The sequence below is a fragment of the Mustela nigripes genome, chromosome 1, assembly GCF_022355385.1.
Source record: "Mustela nigripes isolate SB6536 chromosome 1, MUSNIG.SB6536, whole genome shotgun sequence".
NCBI classification, from domain to species: Eukaryota; Metazoa; Chordata; class Mammalia; order Carnivora; family Mustelidae; genus Mustela; species Mustela nigripes.
The window spans coordinates 263,954,999-263,968,893 of NC_081557.1; the positions used below are offsets into that span (position 1 = coordinate 263,954,999).

At 40.2% G+C, this 13,895-nt stretch overlaps 1 protein-coding gene across 1 annotated transcript in view; it reads right to left on the bottom strand.

The window, feature by feature from the left end:
- The window catches only part of CCDC158 (coiled-coil domain containing 158), a 78,092-nt gene that overhangs the window by 5,074 nt on the left and 59,123 nt on the right, over positions 1-13,895 (bottom strand). The window contains exons 17-20 of the mRNA XM_059397180.1: positions 8,256-8,416; positions 6,662-6,721; positions 5,700-5,759; positions 1,924-1,991 (exon numbers count right to left, since the gene is read on the bottom strand). Of these exons, the coding sequence (XP_059253163.1) occupies positions 1,924-1,991; positions 5,700-5,759; positions 6,662-6,721; positions 8,256-8,416 (349 nt within the window). The remainder of the gene's footprint in view (positions 1-1,923; positions 1,992-5,699; positions 5,760-6,661; positions 6,722-8,255; positions 8,417-13,895) is intronic.

Consider the following 13,895-nt stretch of genomic DNA (forward strand, 5'->3'; position numbering starts at 1 on the left):
ATTCCAAACCCCAAACAGGCTCTTCTTACCTAAAGAAAACCACACCTGGACTTATCAATAAAAACTGCTTAAAAAAAAAAATCCTCAAAAAACAAACCAAAGACAAAGCAATCCTAAAGCTGCCAAAAGGGCAAAAAGGACAGATTACATTTAAATGAGCAACAACTAAACTTAGAACAGCCTCCTTAGTAGAAACAGCGGAAGCCAGAAAACAATAGAATATTTTCAAAGTGAAGGAAAAATGTCCACCTGACATTCTATACTCAACAAAAATACTCTTCAAAGGTGAAAATGAAATAAAGACAAGTTCCGAAAAATGGAAACTGAGAGAAGGTATCACCAGCAGACTTCCATTAAAGGAAAAATTTAAGGCACAAGAATAAAATGATACCAGATAGAAAGTAAAGTGTGAGTATGTGGGTTTGTCTAAATGGATATTAACTGTAAAAATGGTGCAAATTATCCACTGTGGTAGTCACCTGTATAATTAAAATATATATGTGACAACAATTGTATACAATTTGAAAAGACAGAAAATGGAATCAACATGCTCTGAAGTACTCACAGCACAATCAAAAAAGTAAAAGCACTCATTGATCTTCATCTAACAAGGCAAGGATATGCTGCGTTCTCCTGGGTAATTATTAAAACAACAGTGGAAACATGCAAGTGAAGCATTAACTTCAAATAAAGACTATTATTCTTCAAAATAGTAGTTTGTAAGAGAGTTCTCATAAATTATGGTTCATTTAAAAATTAATAATTTTCATTTATTTAAAATTATGTTTTGGGGCGCCTGGGTGGCTCAGTGGGTTAAGACTCTGCCTTCAGCTCAGGTCATGATCTCAGGGTCGTGGGATCGAGCCCCCGCATCGGGCTCTCTGCTCGGCAGGGAGCCTGCTTCCTCCTCTCTCTCTTTCTGCCTGCCTTTCTGCCTGTCAAAGAAATAAACAAAATCTTTAAAAAAAACAAACTATGTTTTGATTTTAGATATAGATTTACAATCTTCTATAAAAAAATAATAACAAGAAAGTGCAGAAACTTATCTTTCTCCGATCTCTTTCACTTCATACCTCAATTTTCTGTATTTACAGTACTACTGGCCAGATATATAGCTAAACTTTTGGTGAATTACTATCATTTTCAGTTTCATTCTTTCTCATTCGTTTTATTCTCTTCTATAGGAAGACTAATTATACCTTCCAAATCTAATATGCTGTCTGTAATTATTTTCATCTTTTTTTGTAATTGTCTCTAGAGGCCCATCGAGTCTGCGTGATCGCAGTCATGCCTATCCTACTTCCTTTTCCTAGGGTTCTCCCCTGGCATGGTTTTATTTTTCTCTTCCATTTCTCCTCTGTTACGCCATTTTGCTTTTCGACAAATTCTGTTTCCTTTCAACTTCTTCCTTGGCCTCCCTATTTTACAGACAGGATCATACTCTTTGGAAATTATGAAAAGAACCATCTGTCTCCATTCTTTCTTTTCATCCGCTCAGTAAGTATTTACTGAGCACCTGCTATATTCCCGGGATGCATCAGGAAACCAAACAATTGCAGGCATTTGCCCTCGGGCAGCTTTGTCTGGCGTGTGCCGACTCAGTCATCTTTGTGAACAACATAAATCAGTAAGTTACACATTAAAAAATACTAAGTGTGATTAAAAAAAGAAAAAGGGTGAGTGGGAGTCTGGCAGAGCTGCAGTTTTTACAGAGGGTGGTTAAGGGTAGTCTCACGGGGTAGTGACATCTGGGCGGCGGCTTTAGTGCAGCTGAGGAATCGGCAACACACGAGGAACAGTGGTGTAAAGGCCTGAGGAGAGAAGCCGCCTGGTCTGTTGAAGGGACGATTCCGTCGAGGATGAAGCCGACTGGGGCGGGGGAGGGGGGCCGGCCCAGCTTCCGCGCGTTCCCTGCCTACTCACCTGTGGACGGGAACGTGAAGCAGCTGGATGGGTCCTCCAAGTCTCCCGTGTGCAATGTGACAGGCTCTCTGCAAGCACAAGGACCGTCATGCAAACACTCCACTCCACCAACACAGGGCTGAGATTCACGGACAGGAGGACGCTAACGCACGAGAGTGAGAGCTTACAAATATAAACTAAAGATGCCAGTTTTGATCCTAACTTCCAGAAATCCTACAACGCCCGAAGAGGGAGATCCCAAGCTGCATCATCTTCATGCATTCGGTACCCATGAACATTTTGCAGAAGAGAAATGTAATAATGTTGGTTATAAGATTCACTTTTTGTAGTATTAGCTATCAAACCCAGTATTTCTCTCAGCAATTCTAAGAGACACGATCTTAGTAACTTATTTTAAAAATTAAAAAAAAAAAAAAGACAAAAAAAGGAAACTCTCTTGGCAATAGTAGTATCACTTCACAGAACTATCAGACTTACTTAAATCCACAAGTTGGAATAAACCACCCTCTTCTCTGTGGTTTGGGTAACGGTGTAAGAATACGATGGCAGTAGTTCCCTTGAAGGACGTTTGTGATGTCAACACCGTTTTCACTGTAATACCACCAAGATATGGCCTGATTTTTAATTTTCAGTCTCTTATAAGTATACAGTGGAGTTTCCCAGAGGCTCCATGATATCTGATTTCACAATAGATTAAATGCAGGTGCAGATATGAGCGTCCAGCTGTCTTTTTTTTTCTTAATATTTTATTTTATTTATTTGACAGATAGAGATCCCAAGTAGGCAGAGAGGCAGGCAGAGAGAGAGGGGGAAGCAGGATCCTTGCTGAGCAGAGAGCCCGATGCGGGGCTCAGTCCCAGGACCCTGGGATCATGACCTGAGCCGAAGGCAGAGCCTTAATCCACCGAGCCACCCAGGTGCCCCTCCAGCTGCCTTCTATTAAGCCAAACATTAAACTGTAAAACAATGCCTTCTCAACAATTTTTTGTTTGAAAAAATTAGTTTTTAACCTAAAATGCCATTATGTTAACATGTAATATACTTAGTTATTTCTAAATGTATATCAAACTGTTTTAATGCTTAATAGGAAAACTTATTTTCCAATACTCGGAATAGCAATAGAAACGACCTGTACAAACAAAAGTTCTCAGGAATCTTCAATATTGGTGACCACAAAGGGGGCCCGAGACCAGTAAGTTTGTTCCTGGAAAGGAAGGCCACGGCTATACTGTGGGGAGGCGTCACTCTCAGGGCGGTTGCCGCTGCAGTAGGGCAGTGGGGGGGGGCTTTGAAGGTTTGGGGGCTGGGAAACGGACATAGTCTGAGGTGTGCTTTAAGCAGATCCATTTGAAGCTGATACACAGCAGGGACGAACGCGCAAGAGACGTTGAAGAGATGTTTAAAAACATCCACACTGAACACTGTCAAGGCCACCACAATGGCCTAATAAGGGAACAAGACCGAACGCAGAGTGGCAGGCTCAGTCGTGGTGGCCACGTCTGTCCGCTTCTGAGTACCAAGAACCTGCGAGTGTCCCAGAGACTGGGCAGATGCCAGGAAATCAAGGGTCTTTGGGTGGGAAGCTTACCCTGGGTTGTCGGGGAGGTTATCCCCACCATATCCTAAGGCAGGAGGCCGGGGGAGGTTTCATTCGGAAGAGAGAAGACAATGGGGCAGGCGCGGCCGACGGAGGGATGCGGAGATGCTGCGCTGTGCTGTGCGCGGAGATGAAGGGAGACGCCACGAGCCGGGGCGCAAGGAATGAAGCTCCGGGAGCCGAAGAAAGGTGAGGAGACGGATTAACCCCACAAGCTTCGGGAGGGGTCAGGCCCTGCCGACATGGGGACTTCGCCCGGTGGCGCTGATGGAAATGGGAGAGAGATACATCTGTGTTGTTTTTGGTTAGAGTCGCTGATTTTGTTAGAGCCGTCTCAGGGAAGGGAAGCAGGCCGTCCGAGAGGATGTACAAAGAAGAAAATGGAGTTGAGAACTGCTTCGGAGTTGAAAGTGATAAGATCTGGTGACGAGAGAAACGAGACAGAAGAGAAAGAAGAACCGGAGATAATGGTAGGATTTAAGCAGAGGCGCTCTGGAAAGCAGGGGGCCCTTCGCAGAAACAGCAGATGACACGGGGGGGGGGGGGGGGTTTGCAGAATGATGGCCTTTGTTCCGTGGCCACCCTTCAAGTTAAATCAACACAGTCCTTATCCCCAGAACGGAATAAAACATTAAAGACACGAGCTCCTCTGTATGGGGATTTGTGCTTGAGTTACTCTGAGAGCCTCATCTCTGAGACATTTTCTGGAGAACCGACTTATTTTGTTGAGTAAAGCAAAGATGCCGCAATGACAGTGAAATGTTGTAGTGAAACAGCAACTGTTGTATTTTTTTCTCCTCTTATGTGTGAAGTTTTTCAATAGCCAATTTACCACAGTAGAGAGTAGTTAAATGCATCTTTAATTTTCGAGTATGTTTCATACTTTTCGGAGCTTCTGTGAAATATCTGAAAACCTCTTCTTCCTGGGGTGCCTGGCAGCTCAGTTGGTTAAGCGTTCGGCTCCTAGTTGGGGCTCAGGTCATGATCTGGGGGTCTGGAGATCAACACCCCCAGCAGGGGGGCGTCTGCCTTCAGTTCTCTCTCCCTCCCCCTGCCAGCCTCTGCTTGTTTGTGTGCTCTGTCTCTCAAATAAATAAAATCTTAAAAAAGAAAGGAAGAAAGGAAGGAAGAAAACCTCTTCTTCCCATTTGAACGCAGGAAGGGGCCAAGTCCAGCTTTTTCTCCCTAATCTCTCTCTTTACAATCATTGCTGAAGGAAATAGGTTTTTTGGTCGTAGAAAAACTACAGCAGAGCTTACATATCTTAGGGGAGCGGCCCCTCGGTGCCCCATGCCTAGAATTGTGCTCTTCCCCAAGGAGCTTAGTCCAGGTACACAGACGTGGTCACGCACCTGAGCTCAGGAACCAGCAAGACCAGAGTTCTAATCTGACTCCCCTGTTCACAAAGCTACATGACTCTGGCAAGTTGGGTAAGCAATCTGAGTCTTCATTTCTAGTCTATATATGGATATAATAATGCCTAAGCCAAAAACCAAGTCAGAGAGACAAAATGAAATAAGCCCCAAAAGATCCAGAAAATGTAAAAAATAAAAATGTGCCATAGATAGCTGTAGATATTACTAATAGGTTCTATACCTTGGTGAGAAGAAAATCAAAACTCATTAAAGAGAAGGATCTAGTTTAGAAAGATTCAAGTTCGTTGTATATATTGACAAAGCAGTAGAGACAGTAAGAAAATATTGGTAATACTGTCTTTGTTATATATATATATATATATATATATATGTATATATATATACACATATATACATATAAAATACTGTCTTCATTCATTCACTAAACAAGTATTTATCAAACAACTACTCTGTGCTCTGTGTCAGACAATACGGCTGATGCTGGAGATACAGCAATGAATTAGGCTCCACCCAGCTGGATTTAAACAGAATTCATTTTCATAGTCTCACGACAGGAGAAAGACTCTGATCTTTTTTTTTTTCAGGTGGTGAAATAGAAAAGATAAAAGTAAGGTTTTTTCCCAGGCAATCAATAAACAGATGTTAAAACTGTAAGCCCATGTCTGTCCTGCCCACTGTTACGTTCTACGGACCTAGCCTGGAGGGTGGCACATCGCGGGGGTCCAACCAGCTATCGAATTAATAAGTAAGTAGTAGACACGGGGACTCTCATATAGCCAGGGACTGATAAGATCATTTCTCACCTGCTGAGGGTATCACTGGATTTGCTGCCTTCAGTGGAGTCCCTTAATGAGTTGTTGCTTCTGTCGGCAGAAGGGTGAGAGAAACGAAGGGTACACGGTGTTATTTTTACTTAGTGATGAAACTGTGTTGTTCCTCTGAACCCTGCTTTTACACCAATGCAGATTCAAGAGTGAGACTGGGGCGCTGGCTCTTCCAGGCGGTAAAACATGTAAAGAAGACCTTGAAGACGAAAGGAATGGACTCCTTTTGGGAGCCAGGAGCAGTCTTTTTTGGTTAGAGCGCACTGTGGGAGTCAAGCAGGCTGGTGACAAGTTGGGGAGGGGCTGCAGGGGCAGACAGAGAGACGGGGCCTGATGCAGCAGCGGGCGAGGAGGTGATGAGGACCTGTGAGCCACGTTCTTCTTGTCTTACATGGATAACAGATCAGTATTAGATTTTTTTTCCTCCTTGGCTAAAAAAAAGACGTCTCTGTTGAGGGGTTATGGATTTCATTTCTTTATGCTCTTTTTAGGATCTCATTTTAAAATTTAGCTCTTTAATTACTGAGGAAAATAGGATTGATCTCTGTGGGGGTTCTTAAAATCCTGTACTGGAGGTTGTTAGACTTTCCTTCCAGACTACCTTCCTCTCAAAAGTTAGGTAAACCATTGTAAATGAGTGTAAGATGTAGGAAAAAAATCTTCCATGTATGGTATGGTATACCATGTAAATATCTTCCTATGGGTAAACAGCAGCAAAATTTAAGATAAGTCAAAAAAATTCCTGTTGATTTCTAGAAAATACATTACACTGTATGTATATATACTGAAATCTGATTTAATTTCAGTTAATGTAACAGCTTGCTTTCAATGCCCAAATGCCCATCGGTTCCCACATAAACTGTCCAGACTTCCTAAGTTACCTGGAAACATAAAAAAATTACTGGACAATTAATTAGATCAGAATCTCAGATTCTTCTTACCTATGGCATATCTCTAATCTCAGGCTTGATTCAGTTATGCAATCTCTTTCTCTAACATCTCTGTATAAATATAATTCTCAGTTAATTATACAAAACAATTTCCAGATTCCATGTATTTTTAGAACAATCAATTGCTCTTGAAAGCACAACAGCAGATTTTAGGCCTCCAAGCAAATTTTGCAGAAGGCTGCCCCTGGAATTCATCAGGTCAGAAATGCTTTCACAGACTCTTAAAAGCTTTAAGCTGAGTTTAGGCTTTGGTAACAAGGTCATTTGTAGAATTATAGCAAATTAACATGCATTCTTTAAAGGCAGGGACCAAATATATTCATGAACATATTCATATTCAATACAATCCAATATAATTTAGGCCCACAATTAGTGGCTAACGTGATGGAAATCACCTGATCAAGAAATCACGGTCATCTTTGTGGAATGATTAGTGCTGGGAGCCTGGGCTCCAACTTTTACTTTTGGTTTTGCCTCTTTGCTTCATAGGAGAAGACAATACAATCTATGCCCAAATTAACTCCTCTGTCAAATGAACTTAATAATAAATATTGCCCTGCCTTACAAGGCATGTATGTTGCTTTGTACATACATGTATTCCTCAGTGGAGTGGCCAATGGAATGTTTCTGACACGTGATTCAGAGAATGCAATGTTATGCTAGGTAACTGGGCTGGCTGTGCTTACTATTTTACTATTACTATTAATAATAGTATTAATAAATACCAAATAAATCCAGCTAATATTTAACTACTTCAGGTTAACATAGACTAATTAAACATCTTAAAAAACTGGAGATTGCTGATATGTAAGTATTATTTTAGAAAGCATTACTTTTAGATATTTATCATACAACCAGAAAATGAATATTACAAAAGGTTGTTGTAATACTAATGGCTAGTATACAATTAATATTATTATACCAAAATTTAGTGTTTACTGTGTTAAAATGCTTTCAGTTAATCTAATAATAATACACAGTAAAATTTTGAAACAGTATTTGAAAAGAACATGAGAATCTCATTGATTTCTGCAGGTAATACAGGGACGGGCTGGAGAACTGGCGGAAATCTTTTTCAGGTGTGACCTTCTATTCATTTGGTATATGTCACTGGCATGAATCTCTAGAGAACCATGGACTCTCCTATTAGATTATATCTGGAGAGTCATGTAGTCCTCACGGGTTTAGTTTAGCTCCACCATGGAAATGGGTAGCTGCAGGCAACTCAACCTTTTGAAATTTGTTTTTCTCCTTTTTAAGATGGAAATAAAAGCTCCTGCCCTGTCTGGTTTCAAACAGTTGTTATGGTAATCAGATAAGATTATGCATGTGAAATCTGTTGGGAACTATAAATTACTACTCGATGTAACTTTGGGTAACGCCTTGCTTTGATGACTTCCTTCTGGACAGAATAATAACTGTATCATTTGCTCTTGATGTCACGTTGCTTGACTTCTCTTTCACTCCTTCCACTTTCATGTTGTTTTCCTTGGCGAGGTCAGATACTCTTGGAAGTTAAACCTGCCCCTCCCCCAGAGAACCCCGGGAGAGAAGCTCTCCCGTCCCGCATCCCCCCCAGCCTTACACAGCCGCGTAGGAGACTCCCAGGGACGGTGTTCTCCCGTCCTCCTCGGGCTTGCCCAGCGGCACAGCTGGCTCCTCGTTGATCACACTTCTCAGCTCTTGGAGCAGCTGTTTCAGGTCCCTTGTTGGATCTTCCTTCAATGTGGTGGGTTTCATAGAGTGCTGTATTAAAACAATGTATAATACAAACACTGTAGGCTTTTTTTTTTTTTTTAAGATTCAGATGCTGTTTCCTATTGTAAAATTAATTCAGCTGGTAAGTAAAAATTATGGAAGAGAAAGAAGGAACAACAAAAATCACCTGTGATCTTACTACTCAGGGATAATCAAGAATAACTCATTAATAATCAACACAGTATTACATTTAATTTATAAGTGTGTGTATACTTCTTTATATATCCATATTAATAAATTAGAGGATACACACATAGGCTCAAACTATACACGGCAATTTTTAAATCATTTTTAAAGAAATGTTAACAATGTAGTATGGATAGTGCATTGTGTCATTAAATATTTACAACTATGTCTAGGCAAAATAATTCCAATACTTTTTAAGGGCTGAATTTTATAAGGCTACAGAACTTTAGAAGTAAGGAACTCCTTAGAGATGAATTAATTAACCACCCCCTGCATTATTATTTTTTTTTTAAAGATTTTATTTATTTATTTGTAAGAGACAGAGGGAGAGAGAGCGAGCGAGCACAGGCAGACAAAGAGGCAGGCAGAGGCAGAGGGAGAAGCAGGCTCCCTGCCGAGCAAGGAGCCCAGCCTGATGTGGGACTCGATCCCAGGACCCTGGGATCATGACCTGAGCCGAAGGCAGCTGCTTAACCAACTGAGCCACCCAGGCGTCCCCACCCCCTGCATTATACTTATGAGGAAAGAGACAGTATTTTCAGACTAGGTTAGTTGGTATTTGAGAATAATTTTAAATGATTTTCAGATATATAAGTATTCCCTGATGAATATTTATAATATAATAAAAGTTATAGATGTTCCCAAAAGGCACCTCAAAAGGGGAAACCAACTGATAATCAGCCATTGCTCTGGAGAGCAGGTGGTCTTAGCTGGAGGACACTCATGGCTAGAAAGTCATCAATCACCATCAAGCTATTTCAGCTGGAGGTTTAACTTTTTAAGTTAACATTAGTTTAACTCCAATGTAGAGTTAAACCTGCCATATATGTTGGTTGTTGAATGAACATTGGTTTTGCTTTTCTAGGATCTATGCCAAGTAAGTGTTGATGCTATTGTATGACCCTCACATTCCCCTTCCTTTCCTGACCCTGCAGACATACCGCAGGTAACACGCAGCTGAACATGTCAAGAGTTCTGACTGACTGAGAAAGAGATCACAAGTAGGCAGAGAGGCAGAGAGAAAGGGAGAAGCAGGCTCCCCATTGAGCAGAGAGCACAATACAGAGCTCCATCCCAGGATCCTGAGATCATGACCTGAGCCGAAGGCAGATGCTTTAACCCACTGAGCCACTGAGGCGCCCCCAGTAGCTTGCCTTTTTTCTGGAATCCTTATTTTAGAAATCTCTAGGGAAACCCAAAGACAAAAGGGGAGAGAAAACAAGGACATCAGAGTACATTTTAGCCTTCGACACCTAAAGCCACAGCAATCAGCGCACAGAGTCTAACTCCTAGCCAGATAAATACAACACCCTCACCCTGAAGTTCTATATTTCTCAGTTCTTTTTACCCAGTACATCATGTTCAGCTTTCAACAAAAAATTAAACTGATACTAAAAAGATTAAAAAAACGCAGCTGAAGAGACAGAGCCAGACTCAGATGTGGTAGAGATTCTGGAACTGTTAGACTAGGAGTTTCATGATTAATATACTAAAGGTTCTGATGGAAAAAGTGGACGACATACAAAAACAGATCATGTGAGCAGAAAAACTGAAATTCTAGGACAGAATCAAAAGGAAATTCTAGAAAAAAATTGAAAAGAAATGAAGAAGACCTTTGATAGGCTTATCAGTAGGCTGGACATGACCATGAAAGTAATCAGGGAGCTTGAGGAAAATTTTTTTTTTTTTTTTTTAAGATTTGTTCATTTTAGAGAGAATAAGAGAGAGAGTGAGAGAAATTGAGAGTGTGTGCAAGAGAGCATGTGAGCAGGGAGGGGCAGAGGGGCAGGAAGATGGAGGAAGAATCTGAACCAGACTCTTCACCGAGTGTAGAGCCCGACACGGGGTCCGATCCCATAATCACGAGGTTGTGACCAGAGCTGAGACCAAGAGTCGGTGCTCAACTGACTGAGCCACCCAGGTGCTCCTGCTTGAGGAAGTTTTAATGGAAACTTCTAAAACTGAAATGCAAAGAGAAAAAAAATTAAGAAGATGGACCAGAAAGTTGAAGAACTGTGGGACCTAAGAGGTGTAACATACACATGCTGGGGGTACCACAAGGAAAAGAGAGAAAGAAATAGAACAAAGATAGATGTAATAATGGCTGAGAATTTTCCAAGATTAATGACAGAACAGATCCGGAACCCCATGATACATCAAACAATGCAGACACTAAAAACAACCTCCCCGTAGGCCTATCATATTCAAACTGCAGAAAATCAAAGACAAAAGGTTTTTAAAGAAGTCAGAGGGAGAAAACAGAGTATTACATCAGACTTCTCTTCAGAAACCACACGGGCAAGAAGAGACTTGAGTAAAGTATTTAAAATATTGAGATAAAACCTCCCCACCGATTTAGAACTATACCCTGAAAAATTATCTTTCAGAAGTGAAGGAGAAATACGATTCTCAAACAAATAAAAATCGAGGGAATTTGTTGTCAGCAGATCTACCTTCTAAGAAGTGTTAAAAGAAGTTCTTCAGAGGGGAAGAAAATGATATAGGTCGGAAACTCAGATTTACATAGAGAGAGGAAGATCCTTAGAGAAAGAATAAAAGAAGGTAAAATAAAGAACTTTCTTTTAATTGCTCTAACAACAGTCTGTTCAAATAATAATAGGAATAATGCATAATAATATTATAATACATAAAATTATAATAATATACACAAAATATATGTGTATATACACATGCTTAGGGATAAGTGAAATGAATGACCACCTTGATACAAGGGACAAGGAGGAGGAAATAGGACTATTTTGTTATTATAAGGTCCCTGTACAACCCATGACAGGTAGTGTCATTTCAAAGTGGATGGGGATTAGTTGTAAATATATACTGCAAATTCTAGGACAACCACTAAAAAGGAAAAAAGGAAATATAATTTATATGCTAAGAAGGGAGAGAAAATAACATTTTTTTAAAGGTTTTATTTATTTATTTCACAGAGACAGACACAGGGAGAAAGGGGACACAAACAGGGGGAGTGGGAGAGGGAGAAGCAGGCTCCCTGCTGAGCGGGGAGCCCAAGGCAAGGCTTGACCCCAGGACCCCGGGATCATGACCTGAGCTGACGGCAGAGGCTTAACAACTGAGCTACCCAGGCGCCCCCTAACATTCTATTTTAAAATGCTCAATTAAAACCACAAAAGGCAGAAAAAGAGTAAAAGACAAAAATAGGAATAAGAACAAAAACAATGACAAGAAAATAGTAACAAACATGATAATATTAACCTAGTTATATGAGGAAGGAGTTTAAATATCAATGCTCCAAATATACTGATTAAAAGACAGGGGTTGTCAGGATGCAACAAAAACCAGGACTGACTATACGTTGTCAGAAACCTACTTTACAAATAAAGACACATATAGATTAAAAGTAAGGAGATGGAGAAAGAAATATCATGCTAATACTAATAAAAAGAAAGCTGGAGTAGCTACATTAATTGCAGACAGAGCAAGCTTCTGAGCAAGGAAAAGAGGGCCATTACATGGTGATAAAGGGATCAATTCTCCAAGAAGATCTAACAATCCTTAATGTGTATGCACTTAGCAGAAGGGCATCAAAATATGCGAGGCGAAAACTGATGAAACTGCAAGGAGAAAAAGATGAATCCACTATTACAGCCAACCGCACTTCCATAACTCTCTGTCAACAATGGACAAATTCAGCAGGCAGAAAGTCAGCAAAGACAGAGCTGAACTGAACAGCACTTGCAGTCGATTGGAATAATTAACATCTATAGATTACTTCATCCAAAAAATAGCAGAGCACGTACTCTGACGTATATGGAACATTCCTCAAGATAGACCACATTTTGGGCTACAAGTACACATGAACAATTTTTAAAGAATAAAAATCATACAATGTCTACTCTAGGATTACACATAGAATTGAACCTGAAACCAATAACAAAAAGATAGTTGGGGGCGCCTGGGTGGCTCAGTTGTTAAATGTCTGCCTTCAGCTCAGGTCATGATCCTGGAGTCCCGGGACTGAGTCCCACGTCGGGCTCCCAGCTCAGCAGGGAGTCTGCTTCACCCTATGACCCTCACCCCACTTGTGTTCTCTCTCCCTCTCTCTCTCTCTCTCTCTCTCTCTCAAGAAAAAAAAGAAAAAGATAGTTGGAAAATTCCTAAATGATTGCAGATAAACCAGTACACTCCTGAAGAACGCACGAACCAAAAATGAAACATGATTTCGGGGTCCTGGGATTGAGCCTCATGTCCTGCCCCTAGCCCAGTGGGGAGTCTGCTTCTGCCTCTCCCTCTCCCCCCTGCTTGTGTGCATGTGCTCTGTCAAATATATAAATCATTAAAAAATAATCATCCCAGAAGTTATAGCTATTCAAAAAGAAAAGAAATAAAAGGTATACAGATTTGCAAAGGAAGAATTAAAACTGTCTTTCTTCACAAATGATAGGACCCTTTATGTAGATAATCTCAGAGAATCAACAATAACAACAAAACTCCTGGAACAAATAAGAGATCATTGCAAAGTGGCAGGATACAAGATTATTATGTAAAAGTCAATTGCTTTCCCACATATCAGCAATGAAAAACTGGAATTTAAGAATTAAAAACAGTATACCAAAATAAAATAAAATAAAATAAAATAAATAAAAACAGTATACCATTTATATTAGTACCAAAAGTGTAAATACTTAGGTATGAATCTAACAAAATATGTACAAGATTTATATGAGTAACATTATAAAATTCAGACATAAAAATCAAAGAGCTAAATAAGTGGAAAGATATTCCATATTCATGGATAAGACTCACTCTTGTTAAGATGTCAGTTCTTTCCAATCTGATTTATGAATTCAATGTAATCCCAACCAAAATCCCAGTAATTTTTAAGTTTTGAGGATCCTGACAAATTGATTGTACAGTTCATATGGAAAGGCAAAAAAAGCCCAGAATAGCAAATACAATATTGATGGAGAACAAAGTTGGACAACTGACAAGAGCCCATTTACCATGATAAGACAAGCGTGGCACTGGTAAAAGATGAATTAAATAAATCAAAGGAACAGGATAAAGAGCCAGACACAAATATAGGCAACTGATCCTTAACAAAACAGCAAAGGCAACTCAATGGAGAAAGGGCTGTATTTTCAACAAATGGTGCAACAACCGGACATCCACATGCAAAACAAAACAAAACAAAACAAATGTAGATGCAGACCATACATCTGGATGCATATGGGAGCTTTATTCGTAACTTCTAAAACTTAGATGCTTTCAAGATGTCCTTTAATAGGTGAGTGGATAGACA